Consider the following 24480-nt stretch of genomic DNA (forward strand, 5'->3'; position numbering starts at 1 on the left):
GGTTCTACTACGGGGTTCTACTACAGGGTTCTACTACGGGGTTCTACTACGGGGTACTCCTATCGGGGTTCTACTATCAGGGTTCTACTACGGGGTTCTACTACGGGGTTCTACCACAGGGTTCTACCACAGGGTTCTACTACGGGGTACTCCTATCAGGGTTCTACTATCAGGGGCTCCCATTAGAGTTCTTGAGAGCATGTCAGTACCGGGAGACTCTCGGTGAGGGGGCTCATGTGTTCATACCGGGACCGCCTCTCGTTGTGGGGGTTCATGTGTTCGTGTGTTCATACCGGGAGCCCCCTCGGTGAGGGGGCTCATGTGTTCATACCGGGACCGCTTCTCGTTGTGGGGGTTCATGTGTTCATACCGGGACCGCCTCTCGTTGTGGGGGTTCATGCGTTCATACCGCGAGCGCCTCTCGTTGGCGGAGTTGAGGCGTGCGGCCGCCTGCTGCTTGTGTCGGATGACGTCCTCCAGGAGCTCCGCCCCCCGCTGGGTCTCCGCACGGACGCAGGCGTCGGCCGCGGCGTGCAGCAGCAGCAGGGCGTCGTACTCGCGCTTCAGCCCCGCGTTGGCCGCCTGGACCCCCGCGGCCCGGGCCTGCAGGGCCTGCTCCTCAGCCTGGGCGCCTGAGGCCCCCTGCTGGGCCCCCGCCAACCTGGGGCCACAACCACGCCCGTTACACCACCACACAACCACACCGTTACACCACCACACAACCACGCCTGTTGCACCGCCACACAACCACACCGTTACACCACCACACAACCACGCCCGTTACCCCGCCACACAACCACACCATTACACCACCACACAACCACGCCCGTTACACCACCACACAACCACGCCCGTTACCCCGCCACACAACCACACCGTTACACCACCACACAACCACGCCCGTTACACCACCACACCCGTTACACCGCCACACAACCACGCCCGTTACACAACCACACCCGTTACACCGCCACACAACCACACCCGTTACACCACCACACCCGTTACACCACCACACAACCACGCCCGTTACATCACCACACCCGTTACACCGCCACACAACCACGCCCGTTACACAACCACACCCGTTACAACCACACCCGTTACAAAACCACACCCGTTACACCACCACACAGTTACACCATCACACCCGTTACACCGCCACACAACCACACCCGTTACACCGCCACACAACCACGCCCGTTACACCACCACACAACCACGCCCGTTACACCACCACACAACCACACCCGTTACACCGCCACACAACCACGCCCGTTACACCACCACGCCCGTTACACCACCACACCCGATATACCATCACACCACCACACCCGTTACACCGCCACACAACCACAGCCGTTACACCACCACACAACCACGCCCGCTACACCACCACACAACCACGCCCGTTACACCACCACACAACCACGCCCGTTACACCACCACACCCGATATACCATCACACCACCACACAACCACACCACACCCGTTACACCGCCACACAACCACACCCGTTACACCACCACACAACCACACCCGTTACACCACCACACAGTTACACCATCACACCCGTTACACCACCACACCAGTTACACCACCACACCCGTTACACCACCACACAACCACACCCGTTACACCGTCACACAACCACACCTGGAGAAACACTGACATCCAGCAAGCCAAGGGGAGGGTAGTAAGAACACTCTGAGGTGGAGCAGAAGGAGGAGGAGGAGGAGGAGGAGGAGGAGGAGGAGGAGGAGGAGGAGGAGAGAAGGAGGAGGAGGAGGAGGAGAGACAGTACCTGCTTTGCTGCTCCTCCAGAACCTTCTGCTTGATGTTCAACTCCTGCTGAAGAGCCACCACCTGGCACGCCAACTAGAGGAGAGGAGAGGAGAGGAGAGGAGAGGAGAGGAGAGGAGAGGAGGAGAACGGAGGAAAGGTGAGGAGGAGAGGAGGATAAAGGAGAAGAGGAGAGGAGGAGAGAGGAGAGGAGGAGAAAGGAGGAGAGGAGAGGAGAGGAGGAGGAAAGGGGAGGAGGAGAGGAGAGGAGGATAAAGGAGGAGAGGAGAGAAGGGGAGAGGAGAGAAGGGGAGAGGAGAGAAGAGAAGAGAGAATAGATAACGAGAACACAAACTACGTCTAACCAACACAATGGACGGCCAGCCGATCGAACAGCTGTAACCTGATTGGTTGGAGGGTTAGGTCCGCCCACTGGATGCCACACTCAGTTCTGTTCGGTTGAAGGGGTCACACTCCACGAGGAGGAACCGACTCCTGGTCACAGAACGCTTCCAGAAACATTGCCGAGTCACCCCAGCTGAGGTGACTCGGGGTAACCTGGGGGTAACTCGGGGTAACCTCGGGGTAACTCTGGCTAACTCGGGGGTGACTCTGGGTAACTCGGGGTAACCTCGGGTTTACTCGGGGTAACCTGGGGGTAACTCGGGGTAACCTCGGGGTAACTCTGGGTAACTCGGGGGTGACTCTGGGTAACTCGGGGTAACCTCGGGGTAACTCGGGGTAACCTCGGGGTAACTCGGGGTAACCTGGGGGTAACTGGGGGTAACTCTGGGTAACTCGGGGGTGACTCTGGGTAACTCGGGGTAACCTCGGGGTAACTCGGGGTAACCTCGGGGTAACTCGGGGTAACCTGGGGGTAACTCGGGGTAACCTGGGGGTAACTGGGGGTGACTCGGGGTAAACTTGGGGTGACTCGGGGTAACCTCGTGGTAACTCGGGGTAACCTGGGGGTGACTCTGGGTAACTCGGGGTAACCTGGGGGTGACTCTGGGTAACTCGGGGTAACCTGGGGGTAACTCGGGGTAACCTGGGGGTGACACGTGCTGATTTTGCAGGCTGACATTTTAACTATTTTTCCATCTAAGTAAACAGCCCAGAGCTTCCCTTTAAAAGACCAGAATGCATGCTGGGAGGTTGTGTACGAAACAGGAAGTCTCACCTCTCCGGTCATCGTCTTCAGGCGATCGTTCTGAGACAAGGACTCCGGGCCTGATGGGACCCTACACACACACACACACACACACACACACAAACCCACACATTGTGTGTGCATAAACTTCTTTATGTGCACATCATCAGTGATAATATCGCCAATAGGAATTATTGCAAATCTTCAGTCTGTAACATATTATACAATATATAATGCGTTCCATTAATACAAATTACTAGAAACAAACAACAAATAGGATTGTCAATAAAGAGATGAAGACTCGGAGAGGAGGGGAGGGCGGTGGAGGTTGTCATGGTTACCTGGCAGTCCTCAGGAACCCTGCAGAGATGCTGGACTTCTCAAGCATGCGGCTGTCTGTTGAAAATCACACGGCACACACACACACACACACACACACACACACACACACACACCTCAAACCTTAGACTAGGTGACCTCAGACAAAGTGACCTTAGACTAAGTGACCTTCGGCCTCATTATTATCACATTATTACCTGCTCAGCCCACCTGGCACAACACTGACTCTATCACATGAAGGCACTGTCCCCCCTATTCATCTTTACCTCCGTTCAGTAACCTCTACAGGCCCGTTCTTTAATGAACTATGCTACACTTGATCATTAAAGATGGATAGATGTTGATTAGTTGATCAATGCATGCAGACACAATCAATGAACTACACTTTTTCAGTTGCCAACGGAAATATAAATCAACAAAGAAAAAGATGCGGGCATAATGAAAGGAAATCGCCTTGCTTTACTGAACACTTTTAACGACACGAAACAACATGGAAGGTGAAATACCAACATTCTCTATGGACAAACACAGATGACTCCATGTAGTAGTAGTTACACTCAGAGGCCAACCTAGTACAGTAGGACTTCATACATGTATCATATACATACATCTTTATTTATTGTGTGCGTTCATATCGCTACATCCTGTGAGTGTACTCTTACATATATCATAACATCTGTACTTACAGTGCCGGATCAGGTCGCTGAACGCTTCGTGCTGCCTCTGGTCCCGTCGCTTCAGCTGGCGGATCACGTCCACCTTCCACCTACCACCCGAAGGAGGCTTCACGGCCACGCAGCTCATAATCACCGGTTCTGAACGTTCAAACAGCTCATAATAATCCAGATATAACTTATATTGTTCACTTTGTCTCCTGTCAGTTTCTTTTCCTCGCAACTTGTTGTTTTTCACTCAGCCAATCACCACCAACTTTGATTCGTCTTCCTGATTTGACCACACCTACATATTTCCGTGTGTGGTGGGAGTGCGTCTGTTGTGTGTGGTGGTACTGCACCCTCAAAATGATCAACACAATTTCTTCAACTGTTAGACCTCTTTTAAACTAGTCCTACTGTAGTACAACTAGTTTAAACTAGTTAACAAGTCCTACTGCTGTACAACTAGTTTAAACTAGGGAACAAGTCCTACTGCAGTACAACTAGTTTAAAGTAATTAACAAGTCTTACTTTAAATCAAGAGATTAAAGTAGTTAACTAGTCCTTCTACAAATCAAATCCTTTCATTAATGGTGAGGAAATGAGATTGGTGACATCATAACCCTGTTAGCCAATGAGGACAGGAGACCGAGTCATTCGAACGCTGCTTTTATTCACGACTCTGAGGGCAAAGCTGAAACTTTAAAACTTTAATACTGACTGACTTTCGAGGCGTGTCCAGAGCTGACCGCACAGCACATCCCATAATAGGACGTGTTGCTATGGGGACAACTGAAAACCTGTTTTCCATTTCTCCCAAAAGTATAAAAATGATCCATAACATTGGAAAATTCAGATATTTGCACAAAACTCTAATTAAATACTTAAATATAAAACCTTTATACAAAACATTTACATGAAGACGAGGAACGTTGACATCTCCCATGATGCTTTGCTGCGAGCAAGGGAAGTCAACATATCCCATGATGCTTTGCTGCGAGCAAGGGGAGTCAACATCTCCCATGATGCTTTGCTGCGAGCAAGGGGAGTCAACATCTCCCATGATGCTTTGCTGCTAATGCGACCCAGGGTTGTCCACGACTCCCATGATGCTTTGCTGCTCCACTTTGCCACGGGTCATGTTCAGCAGAAGGTCAGAGTATCTCTCCAGCAGCTCCATCGTCCTATCGTCAGCCTCCGGTCGCGGAGGGTCGGAGTCAGGGCTGCACTTCCTGTCAGACAAGCAGACGGCGCCGAGGTCGTTGTGGGCGGAGACCAGCGCCTCCTCGAGGACAGTCGCCATGGCGACACGCCGCTCGGACGCACACACGCCGTCCACCTGCAGAGAGAGAGGACATTACGTCACACCTGGCCCCGTCCCCGCCCTGTGGCTCCGCCCCCACCCTGTGGCCCCACCCCCTGAACCCGTACCGACCTGCCGCTGCAGGTTCAGCGCCCGCTGCACCGCCTGCCGCAACTCCTGAGCAGCCTGCTGACAGAGCTCCAGGCTGGGGGGCTCAAGGGTCGGGGGCTCCAGGCTGGGAGGCTCCAGGCTGAGAGGTTCCAGGCTGGGGGGAGGCTCCAGACTGGGAGGCTCCAGGCTGATGGGCTCCAGGCTGGGGGGAGTTTCCAGGCTGGGGGGAGGCTCCAGGCTGAGGGGCTCCGGGCTGAAGGGCTCCAGGCTGAGGGGCTCCAGGCCTGCAGAGAGGAGGACAATTCTCACAACGCAGCAGCCAGGAGCATCAGGCACCCCAGCCTCTAGAGGAGGAGGAGGAGGAGGAGGAGGAGGAGGAGTCATACCTTCAGCTGGAGCGCAGAGGACCTCCTGTAGGCTGGCACCCCCCCTGGGGGAGGAGGACTGGGCCGGGGAGGGGTCAGCTGATGCTGCCGCCCCCTGACCTCCTGAGACGCTGCTCTGAGCCTCGCTGTCGGTCAGGACAGCCCGTTGGCGCGGCAACGCCGCGGCTACAAGACACGGGGTCCTCTGGGGGGAGGGGCCGGGAGCGGGGGGGTCGCGTACAGAGGAGGGGAGGGGAGTCTGCAGCTCCTCCTCCACGGGGGAGGAGGGGGCAGGGGGGCGGGGGAGGCGGACGGATGAGGGCCGGGCGCCCTCACTGGGCCCCTCGCTGGGCAGACTGGTGGACAGGGTCCTGTCTGGGAGCTCTGCTGGGAACCAAGACATGAGGAGCACGTTACACTCTGACGCCAACCACCAGGCTCACAGGGGGGGTCATCCAACCCCATACCAGCCCCCAGCGCACCTCGAACCAACCCCGTGGTCAGACACCGACACGCTGCGCTCTAGTCTCCGCTGCACCACCTTCAGACCCCACCTTCAGACCCCACCTTCAGACCCCACCTTCAGACATCACCTTCAGACACCACCTTCAGACCCCACCTTCAGACCCCACCTTCAGACCCCACCTTCAAACCCCACCTTCAGACATCGCACCACCTTCAGACACCACCTTCAGACACCACTCCTTTTGGGTCCACTAGCCACACCCCCAGTGCCCTCTAGCCACACCCCCAGTGCCCTCTAGGCCCGCCCCTGGGGTGCGGTCGACCACACACCTCCCAGCCCTCCTCGGCAGTAGATGACCGCCAGGGTTTTGCGTCGCCGTAGCGACCGGTTGGGGAGCAGGGGCTGATGGGGCAGCAGGCCGGTCCGTCTTCGCCTGGAGTCCGGGAGGGCCCTCAACACCCTCACTAGAGTGACAGGCTGTCGGGCCAATCCCAGAGCTGCTTGAGTGAGCGCCAGATTAGGGGGTGTGGTCATAGTCCCCGCCCACACGTGGAGGTCGACCCATGACGTCATTGGCCGGGATCGGAGTTCTTCAAATCGGACGATGATGTCATGATCCCCCCCCCCCCCCCTCCCCCTCCCCCCCTCAAAACAAAGCTATTGTTGCGGACAGTGACAGGTGCGTATGAAGCTGGACTGTCATGGTAGAACCGAGTTAAATGCCCTTTCAGAGTAAACCACTACGTGATACCAAAGGTAGGGGGTAGCAAGGGGCGGGACACGAGACAGGATGTGACCCGCTCAACAGGATGTAGTACCTCTCGTACCAGAGGCTTTGGCCCAACGCTTTGTAAAGAAAACGTTTGTGTCTGCTGAACAAGAGAGGTGGAAGTACGGATTAAAAACAATGGGGCCGCATTACATATTAAACTAAGAGTAGTGCCAGTACGATTACAGTACAGTGCTACAGTTCTACCCTCTGAAGTACTACTGTAGACCTGGTAATACTCTCTAAAGTACTGGGAGTACTACTCTCATTCGCTTATCCAAGGGGTTGGATAAGCGGTCGTCTTTCAAAGTCCCTCTGCGCGCAATAGGACAGCGCTACAATCAAATCATGTAGCAGGGACGGCACAGCCTTCACAAGGGGCCGTGGTAACTCAGTCGTCCTTATGGTAAACCCGCCCACCGACTATCCACGATGTGATTGGCCGGACCCGAGACGTCGAGGCTAAATCTCTAAAGTACTACAGTAGACCTGGTACTACAGTACTACTCTCTAAAGTAGTACTCTCTAAAGTATCACTGTAGACCTGGTACTGCAGTACTACTCTCTAAAGTACCCCAGTCCTCCTCTCTAAAGTACCCCAGTACTCCTCTCTGAAGTACCCCAGTACTACTCTAAAGTACCCCAGTACTACTCTCTAAAGTACCCCAGTACTACTCTCTAAAGTACCCCAGTCCTCCTCTCTAAAGTACCCCAGTACTCCTCTCTCAAGTACCCCAGTACTACTCTAAAGTACCCCAGTCCTCCTCTCTAAAGTACCCCAGTACTCCTCTCTGAAGTACCCCAGTACTACTCTAAAGTACCCCAGTACTACTCTCTAAAGTACCCCAGTACTACTCTCTAAAGTACCCCAGTACTCCTCTCTAAAGTACCCCAGTACTACTCTAAAGTACCCCAGTACTCCTCTCTAGAGTACCCCAGTACTACTCTAAAGTACCCCAGTACTCCTCTCTAGAGTACCCCAGTACTACTCTAAAGTACCCCAGTACTCCTCTCTAGAGTACCCCAGTACTACTCTCTGAAGTACCCCAGTACTCCTCTCTGAAGTACCCCAGTACTACTCTAAAGTACCCCAGTACTACTCTAAAGTACCCCAGTACTACTCTCTAAAGTACCCCAGTCCTCCTCTCTGAAGCTCACCTCCTCTCCGGGGGTTCGACGGGGTCTCCTCGGCAGAGCTCAGGGGCCGCAGGGGCCGGGTCACCTGCGGGGGGAACACCGGTCAGACCCACGGGACAGACACCGGCTGGTCATGTGACAGGAGGAGGTCATGTGAGTGCAGGTCATGTGACCTACCTGTCGACAGGGCTCCTCAGAGATGGGAGGAGGGAGGGAGTGCGGGGGGCCGAGTCTGAAAGCACAACACAAGAATCAACACAACATCTAAGGAGGTCAGGGGGCGGGGCCAAGGGGTCAGGGGACGGGGCCCAGGGGGTGGTACCAAGGGGGGGTCAGGGGGGCGGTACTTACCGGAGGCGGTCCTGGAAGCGCGACAGGAAGCGCGTGGAGATGCTGAGGCGGGGGTTGAGGAACGGCCGCTCCTGCACCTGCAGCGCCCGCAGGTCAGTGTCGAAACGCTCTGCGGAGGTCAAAGGTCAGGTTCAACACGCTCTGCGGAGGTCAAAGGTCAGGTATAAACGCGCTATAGAGGTCAAAGGTCAGGTTCAAAAAGGTACCTGGGCTTAGGGACCACGATGTTAGGAGTTAGGATCACAGCCTTTAGAAGGCTGAGGACCACCGGTCTAATGAGTGAGTGAGTGAGTGAGTGAGTGAGTGAGTGAGTGAGTGAGTGAGTGAGTGAGTGAGTAATGGTGTTGAGTGAGTGAGTGAGTGAGTGAGTGAGTGGGTGAGTGGGTGAGTGAGTGAGTGAGTGAGTGAGTGAGTAATGGTGTTGAGTGAGTGAGTGGGTGAGTGGGTGAGTGAGTAATGGTGTTGAGTGAGTGAGTGAGTGAGTGAGTGAGTGAGTGAGTGAGTGAGTGAGTGAGTGAGTAATGGTGTTGAGTGAGTGAGTGAGTGAGTGAGTGAGTGAGTGAGTGAGTGAGTGAGTGAGTGAGTGAGTGAGTGAGTGAGTGAGTGAGTGAGTAATGGTGTTGAGTGAGTGAGTGAGTGAGTGAGTGAGTGAGTGAGTGAGTGAGTGAGTGAGTGAGTGAGTGAGTGAGTGAGTGAGTGAGTGAGTGAGTGAGTAATGGTGTTGAGTGAGTGAGTGAGTGAGTGAGTGAGTGAGTGAGTGAGTGAGTGAGTGAGTGAGTGAGTGAGACCTGTGGGCGTGGCCAGCGTGTCAAAGTGGGTCTTCATCAGGCCGGGGTTCTCCTCCACCTCCTCCTCCTCCACCCCTGAGCTCCCCAGGGAGCTGGCCTGGCTCAGGGAGTCTGTGTCTGGGGGAGGGACCGCTTTACATCACTTCCTGTCCACATACATCACTTCCTGTCCACACACACACACACACACAGGCGTGCGTGCGTACCGTCCTGCTGGTATCCGGCTGATCCGTCGCAGTAGGCGGAGTCCTGGCTCAGCTCTGCCCCTGGCTCCGCCCCCTGACGAACCCCACGCTGCTCTGCCGCCTGCACCTCGAAGTCCCTGCACACACACACACACACACACACACACACACACACACACACACACACACACACACACACACACACACACACACACACACACACACACACACACACACACACACACACACACACACACACACACACACACACACACACACTAACTGGTATTCCTACAGTATCTCACTGGTATTCCTGCGGGATCTCACTGGTATTCCTGCGGGATCTCACCGGTATTCCTGCAGTATCTCACCGGTATTCCTACAGTATCTCACCGGTATTCCTACAGTATCTCACCGGTATTCCTACAGTATCTCACTGGTATTGCTGCAGTATCTCACTGGTATTGCTGCAGTATCTCACTGGTATTGCTGCAGTATCTCACTGGTATTGATGCAGTATCTCACTGGTATTGCTGCAGTATCTCACTGGTATTGCTGCAGTATCTCACTGGTATTGCTGCAGTATCTCACTGGTATTGCTGCAGTATCTCACTGGTATTGCTGCAGTATCTCACTAGTATTCCTGCAGTATCTCACTGGTATTCCTGCAGTATCACACAAGCTCCATGTTACTCACCCTTCTGCCGTAAAGGTTGAAGATGAAACAAAGGTTTGGTTCATGATGTCAGTGCCTGCACAGCCAATCGGCTCAGAGGGCTCCTCAGCAGCCTAGAGGACAGACCAATCACAAGAGAGTTGTCTTCAGTCTGACCAATCACAACATAGCTAGCTACAGCCTGACCAATCACAACAGAGCTGGCTACAGCCTGACCAATCACAACAGAGCTGGCTACAGCCTGACCAATCACAACAGAGCTGGCTACAGTCTGACCAATCACAGCAGAGCTGGCTGCAGCCTGACCAATCACAACAGAGCTGGCTACAGCTGGCTCTCGGCTCTCCTGATGTGAATGTGTGGGGGGGTCAGCCCACCTCCTCCTCCTCCAAGCCGCCCAGCAGGCTGTCCAAACTCTGGGGGTGGAAGAGGCCCTCCTCGTCCTGCTCCTCCCCCGGCTCCTCCCCCGGCTCCTCCCCTGGCTCCTCCCCCAGGTTAGGGGAGGCGTGGCTTACGGCGGGGGGGCTGTAGATAGTGAGGGGGCAGGCCTGCTGAGCCCAGCGACCGCGTGGGACCGCAGGTACCTGGAGGCCCGCCCCGCCCTCCTGCACGCACACAATTTATTTTCAGCACGTCTTTTCCATCTGGTCTTTCTATCAACACCGCTCCGTCATATCACCATGGACCGCGGCGTTTACACTACTCTTTAGCCTAGCATGGTGCTCTTCAGCCTAGCATGGTGCTCTTTAGCCTGGCATTGGCCTAGCATGGTGCTCTTCAGCCTAGCATGGTGCTCTTCAGCCTAGCATGGTGCTCTTCAGCCTAGCATGGTGCTCTTCAGCCTAGCATGGTGCTCTTTAGCCTGGCATGGTGCTCTTTAGCCTGGCATTGGCCTAGCATGGTGCTCTTCAGCCTAGCATGGTGCTCTTTAGCCTAGCATGGTGCTCTTTAGCCTAGCATGGTGCTCTTTAGCCTAGCATGGTGCTCTTTAGCCTGGCATTGGCCTAGCATGGGGCTCTTTAGCCTAGCATGGTGCTCTTTAGCCTAGCATTAGCCTAGCATGGTGCTCTTTAGCCTAGCATGTTGATCTTTAGCGTAGCATGGTGTTCTTTAGCCTGGCATTAGCATAGCATGGTGCTCTTTAGCTTAGCATGGTGCTCTTTAGCCTGGCATTAGCATAGCATGGTGCTCTTCAGCCTAGCATGGAGCCCTTTAGCCTGGCATTAGCCTAGAATGGTGCTTTTAGCCTAGCACTAGCGTCTGACTCACCAGCTTGCGGAACCACATGGGCAGCTTGCCGTTGGTCTCGAGGAGCAGCGACTCTGTGGACAGAAACACCGTCAGCACACGGCTACACCCTCAGCAACACACACTGACGGGTGGAGGAGCGTCCCTCACCCTCTGGGGGCAGCAGGCGGGCGGGGGTCTCAGGAGGAGCCTCTGTGTTCTCCTCCAGGGTGGGAGGAAGAGGAAGCTTGCCTGCAGGTAGAGCGACGAAGGTCTCCCTCCTGGAACAGACCAGAGCTACTTTAGTACGGACGTCTTCAACAGCTCATGCTCTTCACACAGGTACTAAGAGCGTTTGGTCGGGGGGGCCGACCTGATGGAGAGCTGCTTGCTGGTTGGTCTGTTGTCGACGATAAGCCCCGCCTCCAGCCTCCGCCGGGCCAGCGTCTTCTTCATGGTGGTGGTCATCTGGGAGTCCAGGCGCCACAGGAACACACAGCTGGAAGAACACCCAGCGTGAGGAACACACAGAGAGCCGGAGGACGCCCACAGCTAGGGGGCACATAGGGCACAGAGGGCAGCTCACCTGTCCCCAGACACGGTGACCAGGTACCGGCAGTCCAGGGTGAACTTCATACTGGTGACGATCTCTGTGGAAACCAAGACAGGACATCAGCAGGAGACTGGGCCGGCCTGGTCCTACTGGGAGTTGGGGCTGGGCGATTAATAGAATTTTGAGCAAAATAATCGTGATTATGATTTCTTTCCCCATAATCCAGATCAGATCAGATCAGATCAGATCAGAGGCCAGGGGTTTACCCGAGTGTCCGAACAGTGTCACCACCGTCTCCCCGGTCTCGTAGTCCAGGATGGAGATGCTGCGGTCGGAGCCGCTGGTGGCCAGGTAGCAGCCGGACGGATCCACCTGCACCTGAACAGAACATCTGCTTACAGGCGCTGATCACCAGCGCTCCACCGGAGAACGTTCTCTTCCAGAGCCAGGACTCAGTCTGCTCCCTACCTCCTCACCGGAGAACGTTCTCCTCCAGAGCCAGAGGTCAGTCTGCTCCCTACCTCCTCACCGGAGAACGTTCTCATCCAGAGCCAGGACTCAGTCTGCTTCCTACCTCCTCACCGGAGAACGTTCTCATCCAGAGCTAGGACTCAGTCTGCTCCCTACCTCCTCACCGGAGAACGTTCTCATCCAGAGCTAGGAGTCAGTCTGCTCCCTACCTCCTCACCGGAGAACGTTCTCATCCAGAGCCAGGAGTCAGTCTGCTCCCTACCTCCTCACCGGAGAACGTTCTCATCCAGAGCTAGGAGTCAGTCTGCTCCCTACCTTCAGAACGGCTCCATCGTCACTCGAGAACCCCTTCAGACACCTCTGGAGCTTCCCCGTCTCCACCTCGTAGACCCTGAGGAGAACAACCAGCTCCTTCAGAACCAAAGCGAGAACCTCGAACACAGTACACTAGAAGCACACAGAACTACTAGAACCGCCAACACGCTCCAACCACACAGAACTACCAACACACTCCAACCACACAGAACCACCAACACACTCCACTAGAACCACTAGAACCGCCAACACACTCCACTAGAACCACTAGAACCGCCAACACACTCCACTAGAACAACACAGAACCAGTAGAACCACACAGAACACAGCATCAGAACCAGGACCCTCCCCTAGAACCCGGCGCGTGCAGCAGCCCCACCGGATGTTGCGGTCCTGGCAGGCTACGGCGGCGTGGCGGCGGGACGGGTCCAGGTCCATGTCGTACAGCGTGGTCTTCTCCACCACGTGGTGGCTCCTGGAGAAAACCACGCCCTCCGCCGTCTGCAGGGGGGGGGGGAAGACCATCAGGACCGGGGGGGGGGGGGGGGGGGGACCCTCTCCTCACCCTCACCCCACAGGTACTAACCCCAGAGGAAGTAGACCCACAGGTACTAACCCCAGAGGAAGTAGACCCACAGGTACTCACCCCAGAGGAAGTAGACCCACAGGTACTAACCCCAGAGGAAGTAGACCCCCAGGTACTAACCCCAGAGGAAGTAGACCCACCTGCTCCGCCCGGCGGAAGTAGATGCTCTTATCGGCTCCACAGCTCACCAGGCTGACCGCTGCACTCGGAGCGCAGGAAGTAGGACCTAGAACACAGGAAGAAGAATCTACAACACAGGAAGTAGGACCTACAACACAGGAAACGGCTACTACAACACAGGAAGTAGGACCTACAAGACAGGAAGTAGGACCTACAACACAGGAAGTAGGACCTACAACACAGGAAGTAGGACCTACAACTCAGGAAGTAGGACCTACAACACAGGAAACAGCTACAACACAGGGAAAATAATCTACAAAACAGGAAACAGCTACTACAACACAGGAAACAGCTACTACAATCCAGGAAGTAGGACCTACAACACAGGAAACAGCTACTACAACACAGGAAGAAGAATCTACAACACAGGAAACAGCTACTACAATCCAGGAAGAAGAATCTACAACACAGGAAACAGCTACTACAATCCAGGAAGTAGGACCTACAACACAGGAAGTATGGCTAGTATATAGTAATAAAGTAGTTGATGTAGGTGAGTGGTGGTAGAGGCGCAGTAGTATCTAGTATCCAGTATATAGTAAACAGTATCTATTGTGTGGTAGTATTACCAGTGAACTTGATGGCGTGATGGTGCAGTAGTATCTAGTATACAGTATATCTAGTATACTATACAGTATCTATTGTGTGGTAGTATTACCAGTGAACTTGATGGCGGTGATGGAGCCAGAGTGGTCGTAGAGGCTTTGCTGCAGGCTGAAGTTGTTCTCCAGGTTGAAGACGTGGATCAGACGGTCTCTGCTGGCCGAGGCCAGAAGCTTCACACCTGGAGACACCAAGTCTTCATCAACATCACCCTCACCATCATACGGTCTTCATCATCATCATCATCATCATACGGTCTTCATCATCACCACCACACCATCTTCATCACCACACCATCATCTAGGCAGGAAGCTCACCTGTATCAGCGGGTGAGAGAGAGGGGGAGGAGCCTAGGCAGGAAGCTCACCTGTATCAGCAGGTGAGAACTCCAAACACAACACCTCTGAGTCGTGAGCCTCGATCTGCACCAGCTCCTCCAGGCTCCGCCCACCAAACACACTGCACACACACACACACAGTACATGTTATATATATATATACTAGTGGGGGGCAGTTATCGGCGTTAACGGCTGCGTTAACGCGAACGTTTTATCGCGCAATAAAAAAAAAATCGCCGTTAATCTATTTTCAAACACTTCCTTGTTCGGACCCATCACGTGACTGAACTAACCAATCAGAAGCTAGAATTTAGGGTACACTCACACTAGGCCATCTGGCCGTGGCCGTTTTCACACCTAACCTTGCTCAAATCTGCCAGTGTGAGTGTGGCCAGTCTGGCCAGGCCAGGCCAATTTGGCCACTTGGGAGAGGTGTGCTGTGCTGCTACGGTACGGGCCGCTACGGTACAGATGCTAATGAGCCGACACGCGCACACGCACGGCTACGCAACCTGAGCTGGATGACGTATAGTCCATGCGACGACCACGGACATAATAGCGGCGACGAGCCTTCTTTCCCATTAAACGGTAAACATATATCCAAATAAGCAACAGACTCAGCAAAGTGCGAACTTAGTTCTCTGTGTTGTTGTCCATTGTTGTTAAAACTCTGACTGGCGGCAGACTTTATTATGGTCCATGCAGCGGACGCATGGTGATGACCTGTTACTTACGACGTGATGACGTATGTACAAGAGCCTACCGTGGCCAGGCAACAGTTGCGATGGCCAACGGCCACGGCCAGATGGCCCAGTGTGAGTGCAGGCCAGAGAACAATGGGGCCATTTGAGCACGGTTAGGTGTGAAAACGGCCAACGGCCACGGCCAGATGGCCTAGTGTGAGTGCACCCTTAGACTGAGGTAAACGTGAGGGAATCAGAGAGGCAGATTCAACAGAATATCCTGACTGTGTTAAATATGTAAACATGTAAATACGTAATAATTGTGTAACGTAAATATGTAAATGATTAACTGACAAAAATTGTAAGTACATTTCTAGCAAATTAACTCCAATATAAATTATATTAATTTATAGCACAACTTTCAAATATTTAACTTCTAAACCTTACATTATTATGGATTATTACACAGCTCTTCTCAATGCTGTAGAGTGCTCCATTCACTTGCATGGGCCTTCCCAACGTTCAGCTGTCAATTATTTTTGTTTATGCTCCGTTCACTTGCATGGGCACTTCACAACTTCCGGCGGTGAATTATATTTGATAAATCACCATTGCCCAGTATAATTTACCGTTGTCAAGGTAAACAAATAGATTTTTTGCCGTTTGCCATTTTAATCTAGATTAAAAAAAATTATCTATGACCACCACTAATATATACACACACATAGTAAACGTTACTCACACACACACACACACAGTATACGTAACACACACACAGACACACAGTATACGTAACACACACACAGACACACAGTATACGTAACACACACACACAGCAGTACGTAACACACACACACACACACAGTATACTAGCGATCGACCGATATATAGCCCGGCTGATATAGTCGGCCGAAATTTCAGTTTTTTACGTGCATCGGTATCGCCCGATTTTTTTCCGGCATCGGCTGTTTTCTTTTTTTCTTTCATGATTTACAGACGGCTCAGTAAATTTTCATCTTTTTTAATTATGACATTGTAACATTTGTTATCATCATTGTGTCATTTTTATGACGTAAATTGAGGAAGGCTTAGCCTGGAAATCCAGAACCACATCTAGAAAGCTGAGGGGTCTGGCAACGAGTAATGAAAATGGCCCAACTCGAGGGGCGGCACCAAGCAAGCATTTGAAAATATCAGAAGAATACAAGGGCTGTCGTATCCAGACCAGTGGAGCTAACCAATAGATAAGACTCTTGCCGTATCCGGTCGGTAAAACAGCAACGCTTTTGGCCCGCCTATATTGATACATCGATGTGATTGATTAGTGTTCTGGGCCAGGGGAGGCCCAGAATATACACGAGTATATTGCTTGTTCCCAGAGTGACTCACTGAGCAAATTAAAAATCACACACACACAATATACGTCACACAGAGACACACACAGTATACGTTACACACACAGACACACACACAGTATATGTTTCACACACAGACACACACCGCAGGTTTCCGTTGCGGTCGCCGGCGGCGATGTGTCGTCCATCAGGGCTGACTCCGAGGACCCGGACGCCTGATTTCCCATCAGCCCCGGCGGCGTCCTGCAGGTGCTGAGTGTCGTCTCCCACGTACACCACCCGCACCAAGTCCTGAAACACACCACCCTCGCCTTAGTGCTGCTACACCACCCTCGCCTTAGTGCTGCTACACCACCCTCGCCTTAGTGCTGCTACACCACCCACACCTTAGTGATGCTACACCACCCTCGCCTTAGTGCTGCTACACCACCCTCGCCTTAGTGCTGCTACACTACCCTCGCCTTAGTGCTGCTACACCACCCTCGCCTTAGTGCTGCTACACCACCCTCGCCTTAGTGCTGCTACACCACCCTCGCCTTAGTGCTGCTACACCACCCTCGCCTTAGTGCTGCTACACTACCCTCGCCTTAGTGTTACTACACCACCCTCGCCTTAGTGCTGCTACACCACCCTCGCCTTAGTGCTGCTACACCACCCTCGCCTTAGTGCTGCTACACCACCCTCGCCTTAGTGCTGCTACACTACCCTCGCCTTAGTGTTACTACACCACCCTCGCCTTAGTGTTACTACACCACCCTCGCCTTAGTGCTGCTACACCACCCTCACCTTAGTGCTGCTACACTACCCTCGCCTTAGTGCTGCTACACCACCCTCGCCTTAGTGCTGCTACACCACCCTCGCCTTAGTGCTGCTACACCACCCTCGCCTTAGTGCTGCTACACCACCCTCGCCTTAGTGCTGCTACACCACCCTCGCCTTAGTGCTGCTACACCACCCTCGCCTTAGTGCTGCTACACCACCCTCGCCTTAGTGTTACTGCACCAGCCTCACCTTAGTGTTACTACACCACCCTCACCTTAGTGCTGCTACACCAGCCTCACCTTAGTGTTACTACAACACCCTCACCTTAGTGTTACTACACCAGCCTCACCCATAGTGGTTCCCCCCAGTTTGGGAACCACTCGTGTAAACACAACTAGTCCGATACTTGGTGTTAACAGTACTAGCGTCTGGTACACAGTGTAAACAGTACTAGTCCGGTACGTGGTGTAAACAGTACTAGTCCGGTACGTGGTGTAAACAGTACTAGTCCGGTACGTGGTGTAAACAGTACTAGTACGGTACGTGGTGTAAACACTACTAGTACGGTACATGGTGTAAACAGTACTATTACGGTACGTGGTGTAAACAGTACTAGTACGGTACGTGGCGTAAACAGTACTAGTACGGTACATGGTGTAAACAGTACTATTACGGTACGTGGCGTAAACAGTACTAGTCCGGTACGTGGTGTAAACAGTACTAGTCCGGTACATGGTGTAAACAGTACTAGAACGGTACATGGTGTAAACAGTACAGTACGTGGTGTAAACAGTACTAGTACGGTACGTGGTGTAAACAGTACTAGTCCGGTACGTGGTCTAAACAGTACTAGTACGGTACGTGGTGTAAACAGTACTAGTCCGGTACGTGGTGTAAACAGTACTAGTACGGTACGTGGTGTAAACAGTACTAGTCTGGTACGTGGTGTAAACAGTACTAGTCCGGTACGTGGTGTAAACAGTACTAGTACTTAACATGGTCTAAACAGTACTAGTACTTAACATGGCGTAAACAGTACTAGTCCGGTACATGGTGTAAACAGTACTAGTCCGGTACATGGTGTAAACAGTACTAGTCTGGTGGATGGTGTAAACAGTACTAGTCCGGTACGTGGTGTAAACAGTACTAGTCCGGTACATGGTGTAAACAGTACTAGTACGGTACATGGTGTAAACAGTACAGTACGTGGTGTAAACAGTACTAGTACGGTACGTGGTGTAAACAGTACTAGTCCGGTACATGGTGTAAACAGTACTAGTCCGGTACGTGATGTAAACAGTACGGTACGTGGTGTAAACAGTACTAGTCCGGTACATGGTGTAAACAGTACTAGTACGGTACGTGGTGTAAACAGTACTAGTCCGGTACGTGGTGTAAACAGTACTAGTCCGGTACGTGGTGTAAACAGTACTAGTCCGGTACGTGGTGTAAACAGTACTAGTACGGTACGTGGTGTAAACAGTACTAGTACGGTACATGGTGTAAACAGTACTAGTACGGTACGTGGTGTAAACAGTACTAGTCCGGTACGTGGTGTAAACACTACTAGTACGGTACGTGGTGTAAACAGTACTAGTCCGGTACGTGGTGTAAACAGTACTAGTACGGTACGTGGTGTAAACAGTACTAGTACGGTACGTGGTGTAAACAGTACTAGTACGGTACGTGGTGTAAACAGTACTAGTCCGGTACGTGGTGTAAACAGTACTAGTACTTAACATGGTGTAAACAGTACTAGTACTTAACATGGCGTAAACAGTACTAGTCCGGTACATGGTGTAAACAGTACTAGTCCGGTACATGGTGTAAACAGTACTAGTCTGGTGGATGGTGTAAACAGTACTAGTCCGGTACGTGGTGTAAACAGTACTAGTACAGTACGTGGTGTAAACAGTACTAGTACGGTACATGGTGTAAACAGTACTAGTACGGTACATGGTGTAGTACAGGTTGGTAGTGCTGGTTGTAAGGACAGGAGGTTACCTTGCTGTAGCGGTTAGCGGGGGCCGGGGCCCCCCCAGTTCGAGGGTCGGGGGCCGGCCCTGGGGGCCCGTCCGGGAGCCACACCCTGATGGTGTTGTCGGAGGAACAGGTGAGGAAGGACGAGGCGGGAAGCAGGCCTCCCTCTACCTCAGGATACACCTGGAGAACCGGCCAATCAGAAAGCTTACATCCCCTAGAGCAGTACCATTCAAGTACTCATACGAGTTTTACAATTTCCCATAACAGAAGAAATACCTGAGCACTCCACAGTACAGAGCGTATCTACTAGACTCGCTTATTATTGTACTCAAGTCACACTACTACTACAGTACTCAAGTAACACTACTTCTACAGTACTCGTATAACAGTAATTATACAAGTACTGTAGTAGTAGTGTTATATCTACCAGAGTATATCTACCAGATTATAGTACTCATATACCACTACTGCAGTACCTCTGTGCTCCAGCGTACAGTACAGAGTATATCGACCAGAGTATAGTACTCGTATAATACTACTGTAGTACTACAACACTACTGCAGTACCTCTGCGCTCCAGACACAGCCGCTGTGGTACAGCGCCGAGTACATCTTGGTAGGGTTGAGGATGTTCTGCACGTCCCACACGTACACACTGTGGTCGTTATACACACAGGTCAGCTGACCCGCCCGGGGGTCAAAGGTCACCCCCGCGGTGTCCGGGTACACCGGCTGGCTGGGCCAATCAGGGGACTCCGTCCTGTAGTGAACCCAAGCAGAAGAACCTTAAAATAGGGTGTAGGGTACTAATCCCTGGTACAACTAGTCCTGTAGGGTACCAAGGTTAGTGCTGTAGGTACTAACCCCTGGTGGTACTAGTGCTGTAGGTACTAACCCCTGATGGTACTAGTGCTGTAGGTACTAACCCCTGATGGTACTAGTGCTGTAGGTACTAACCCCTGATGGTACTAGTGCTGTAGGTACTAACCCCTGGTACTAGTGCTGTAGGTACTAACCCCTGGTACTAGTGCTGTAGGTACTAACCCCTGGTACTAGTGCTGTAGGTACTAACCCCTGGTACTAGTGCTGTAGGTACTAACCCCTGGTACTAGTGCTGTAGGTACTAACCCCTGGTACTAGTACTGTAGTTACTAGTACTGTAGGTACTAGTGCTGTAGGTACTAACCCCTGGTACTAGTACTGTAGTCACTAGTACTGTAGGTACTAGTGCTGTAGGTACTAACCCCTGGTACTAGTGCTGTAGGTACTAACCCCTGGTACTAGTGCTGTAGGTACTAACCCCTGGTACTGGAGCTGGACCCCCAGGCGGTGGGGGCGGGGCAGGCTGGAGATGAACTGCAGGTTGAGGGGGCTGAAGACGCGCACCGTCCCGTCAGAGCAGCCGCAGAACACGAAGGACTCAGAGACCGCCAGGCAGCGGGCCGACGCCGTCTGGGGACCAGGGGGGGGGACAGGGGTGGGGGGCCAGAGGGGAGACCGGGGGGGGGGGGGGCGACCAGGGGGGAGACCAGGGGGGGGGGGGGGGGACCAGGGGGGAGACCAGGGGGAAGACCAGCAGAGGACAGAGGAGCACCGTTACAGGACTGAACATAAAGAGCTAATACACTACCACACACACACACACACACACACACACACACACACACACACACACACACACACACACACACACACACACACACACACACACACACACACACACACACACACACACACACACACACACACACACACACACACACACCTTGAGGTGCACCCATGCCTCCAGGTCACGGCTCTTGTTGAACAGACAGAGCAGCCCCCCGCTGGTGACGGCGTATGTGTTGTCCGCCGCCGCGCCCCGCCCGCACGCCACGCCGCAGAACACGCTGCCCTTGAAGTCCCCCAGGAGCCCGGACCGCCCAATCAGGGGCACCGTGCTGTTCACCTGCACAGGGGATGAGCCAATCACAGGTCAGACGGTTGATGATCGGAGCCCCACTGCTGGGGGCGCGATGGGGGGGGGGGGGGTGGGGGGTGTGTGCGTTAGCGTCCGTCCGTCCGTCTCACCCTGCGTTCCCTAGAGGCGTCCAGGTTCCAGAACTTGACGTGTCGTTTCCCTGCGGTGACGAAGGAGCTGCTGTCCTCAGAGAAGGAGACGGCCGCCACACCACTGGACACCTTGTTAGAGGCTATCACCGTGCCCTTCTACACACACACACACACACACACACACACACACACACACACACACACACACACACACACACACACACACACACACACACACACACACACACACACACACACACACACACACACACACACACACACAGTAGAGAAATGACGTCTAGATCTTTCCATCATGTCTCGTATCAAGACGCAATGAGCCTAGGTGCACTTTACAACGTGCACTTTGTTTATTGTGTGCGTGTGCGTACCTTCCACTCCCACACGCTGACGGTCATGTCGTGCTGGTAACCGACGGAGACGATGTAGGCGGAGCTTGGGGAGAAGGCCACGCAGGCCACACCGTACTTGTGGCTCTGGACCTCAGCCAGCTGGGAGCGCTCACACACGTCCCACACGCGCACACACGGCATGTGGCCACTCTGCACACACACACACACACACAGGAGGTCCTGATGCTGCTGCTGACCAGGTGACCAAAACCAGCCAATGAGAGGGTAGGGTTTCTTACCTCACCGGACACCAGGTACTTCCCATCCGGAGAGAAGGCCAACGATGACACCGTCTTCCTACACACACACACACACACACACACACACACACACACACACACACACACACACACACACACACACACACACACACACACACACACACACACACACACACACACACACACACACACACACACACACACACACACACACACACACACACACACACGTTTTCCTTCAACTTTATCCTTGCACTGCTATACATTTTAATTATTAATATGCTTGCCCTTGTCCTTTTTAGTGTTCATATTTAACGCAGGCTTCTGTACGTACTTGTTTGCCCTACTATTATGTCACACATTCTCCAAAGCATATTTCATATTTCATATATTTTATCGTCCATATCAGCCATGTGGATATTTTATTTTATTTTATCATCTTGTTTATTTTGTATGCGTGTTCAAGCAACTGTGACTAAGATTTTCCCCCTGGGGATCAATAAAGTATTTTTCTATCCATCTACACACACAATCCCCAATTGAGCCAACAATAACCTCCATCTGAAGACCTACCGGTTCATCTAGAGACAGCTTCTAAACCCTTGGTGAGAAGCCTCTCTTATAGTAGGATAGGGTATTAGACAGTTAGGTATTGAACCCTCTCTTAAAGGAGGAAGGTGCATTAGATAGTGAGGAATAGAAGCCTCTTCTAAAGGAGGACAGTGTATTAGATAAGGATTAGGATAAGGAGTATAAGGAGGAGAGACACTGACCTGCATGAGTTGATGATGTGACTCTGTTTGTTCTTCGCAGGATGAAGGAGCACGATGACGCATCTGAACACACAGAGCCCCCCCAGAGACACAGAGAGACCCATTACTGGCCCCGCTGCCATCAGCCATGCAATAGAAACACGACTAACCCTGCGTTCACACCAAAAGATGCAAAAAGTTGACGCGCGTCGTGATCCCATTCAAAGTGAATGTAGAGACGCGTTGCTGCTTTGCTGCCGCAGCATTTGCTACCGAGAAAACGGGCAGCAAAACTTGATTTGCGGCGGGTCAAAATCTGATTCGCGGCGCGGCATGCCCGTGCCCGCTGCCGGGCGCGGGCGGAGGGCGCGTTCACGTACTTGGCGGCGCGTCAAATGCTGCTCGAGTTGAAATATTTCAACTTTTGCCGCGCCGCAAAACCTTTGCCGCGCTGCAAAACTTTTGACGCGCCGCAAAACTTGATTTGCGGCGCGTCAAAACTTCGGCGGCAACGCGTTCGGGCAGCAAATGCATCTTTTGGTGTGGACGCAGGGTAATAGTCACATATGTTGGGGGCCCCAAAGGCCATATATTTATAAACAAAACAAACACGGTGCAACCCCTCCATTGTTATATTCTCATCGTTTGCTCTAGGTTGAACCCTAGGCTGCAGGACCTATAACTCACCCTGCAGAGTAGAACCTAGGATGCAGGACCTATAACTCACCCTGCAGAGTAGAACCTAGGCTGCAGGACCTATAACTCACCCTGCAGAGTAGAACCTAGGCTGCAGGACCTATAACTCACCCTGCAGAGTAGAACCTAGGCTGCAGGACCTATAACTCACCCTGCAGAGTAGAACCTAGGCTGCAGGACCTATAACTCACCCTGCAGAGTATAACCTAGGCTGCAGGACCTATAACTCACCCTGCAGAGTAGAACCTAGGCTGCAGGACCCTAGATTGAGGAGGGTGTAAAACTCCTGCGACCCCAGGATGGAGGACCCCAGGGCTTAGGTGGTGGAGGACCCCAGGGCTTAAGGTGGTGGAGGACCCCAGGGTGGAGGAACATAACTCACCCAGCAGGGTAGGCCACCAGACCGGAGGAGGGGTCACACGCCAGACTGCTGCCATTGGCCAAAGTGATGCCCAACACCTTCTCTAAGAGCACCTACACACACACACACACACACACACACACACACACACACACACACACACACACACACACACACACACACACACACACACACACACACACACACACACACACACACACACACACACACACACGTTATTATATGGCTGGCTGGTTCATGCGTCGGATGTGGGTTTAATGTGATGGGTGGGTCTCTTTAGAGGCCTATGAACACAAACACTATCAACAGTGGAAGAAATGACGCTGTGTTGTATCAGCACGACAACTTCAACTGTACCCGATTAGACGCCCGTTTCGGTTGACTTTGTCGACTTCTCCGTCGTAGGTTGGGGTTGGTGTTGTGAGCGGGTCTCCTGGGCCGGGCGGCGGCCGGGGGAGGCGCTCCGTGCTCGGCTTGGTCTGCCATGGCGCACCGGTAGTAGTCTGTAATACTTTTATAAAAACAACACTTATGAAGTGTTTTTCGACCTCCAGATAAACTATTTTAAAGAGCCAATAGAATAAAACCAAACACAGTCGAACACAGTGCTGTTGATATGATAATGATAATGGAGGACTTTGTGATGAAGTTCAGCTGCGGAGAAAACCGTGAAATCTGACACTCGCCTGGGGAGGCGGGCCTTAATTTAAACTATACAATAGCGACCAATCCCAGCTGGAGCTCTCCACTCACGACCAACCAGAGCCTTCCTTAACGATAAGGGGCGGAGGGTTTCGGAATCTGGATAATATAAATATAAACAAAACAAAACTC

General features: G+C 52.7%; 2 protein-coding genes across 2 annotated transcripts in view; both read right to left on the bottom strand.

Moving 5' to 3' along the window:
* LOC130406466 (protein Atg16l2-like) overlaps positions 1 to 4201 on the bottom strand; it is a 10883-nt gene extending 6682 nt beyond the window's left edge. Inside the window, exons 1-5 of the mRNA XM_056612060.1 lie at positions 3958 to 4201; positions 3274 to 3328; positions 2963 to 3023; positions 1805 to 1878; positions 410 to 661 (exon numbers count right to left, since the gene is read on the bottom strand). Coding sequence (XP_056468035.1) covers positions 410 to 661; positions 1805 to 1878; positions 2963 to 3023; positions 3274 to 3328; positions 3958 to 4075 — 560 coding nt within the window. The 5' untranslated portion in view covers positions 4076 to 4201. The remainder of the gene's footprint in view (positions 1 to 409; positions 662 to 1804; positions 1879 to 2962; positions 3024 to 3273; positions 3329 to 3957) is intronic.
* Positions 4202 to 4571: 370 nt separating this feature from the next.
* Positions 4572 to 24332, bottom strand: wdr62 (WD repeat domain 62). Its single transcript, XM_056612049.1, has 32 exons — positions 24004 to 24332; positions 23647 to 23738; positions 22590 to 22652; positions 21835 to 21892; positions 21575 to 21745; positions 21204 to 21341; positions 20899 to 21081; positions 20434 to 20585; positions 19701 to 19893; positions 19156 to 19314; positions 16535 to 16680; positions 14381 to 14472; positions 14069 to 14194; positions 13371 to 13456; positions 13024 to 13145; positions 12645 to 12720; positions 12125 to 12236; positions 11892 to 11955; positions 11679 to 11804; positions 11477 to 11586; positions 11348 to 11400; positions 10456 to 10683; positions 10100 to 10191; positions 9424 to 9539; positions 9218 to 9334; positions 8430 to 8538; positions 8256 to 8310; positions 8100 to 8163; positions 6502 to 6669; positions 5728 to 6093; positions 5363 to 5625; positions 4572 to 5266 (listed from the first exon to the last, which is right to left on the bottom strand). The coding sequence occupies exons 1-32, from the start codon at positions 24130 to 24132 to the stop codon at positions 5003 to 5005; spliced, it is 4293 nt and encodes a 1430-aa protein (XP_056468024.1). The 5' UTR covers positions 24133 to 24332; the 3' UTR covers positions 4572 to 5002.
* Between the last annotated feature and the right edge of the window lie 148 nt (positions 24333 to 24480).

This window comes from Gadus chalcogrammus, chromosome 16 (assembly GCF_026213295.1).
Source record: "Gadus chalcogrammus isolate NIFS_2021 chromosome 16, NIFS_Gcha_1.0, whole genome shotgun sequence".
In the NCBI taxonomy this organism is placed as follows: Eukaryota; Metazoa; Chordata; class Actinopteri; order Gadiformes; family Gadidae; genus Gadus; species Gadus chalcogrammus.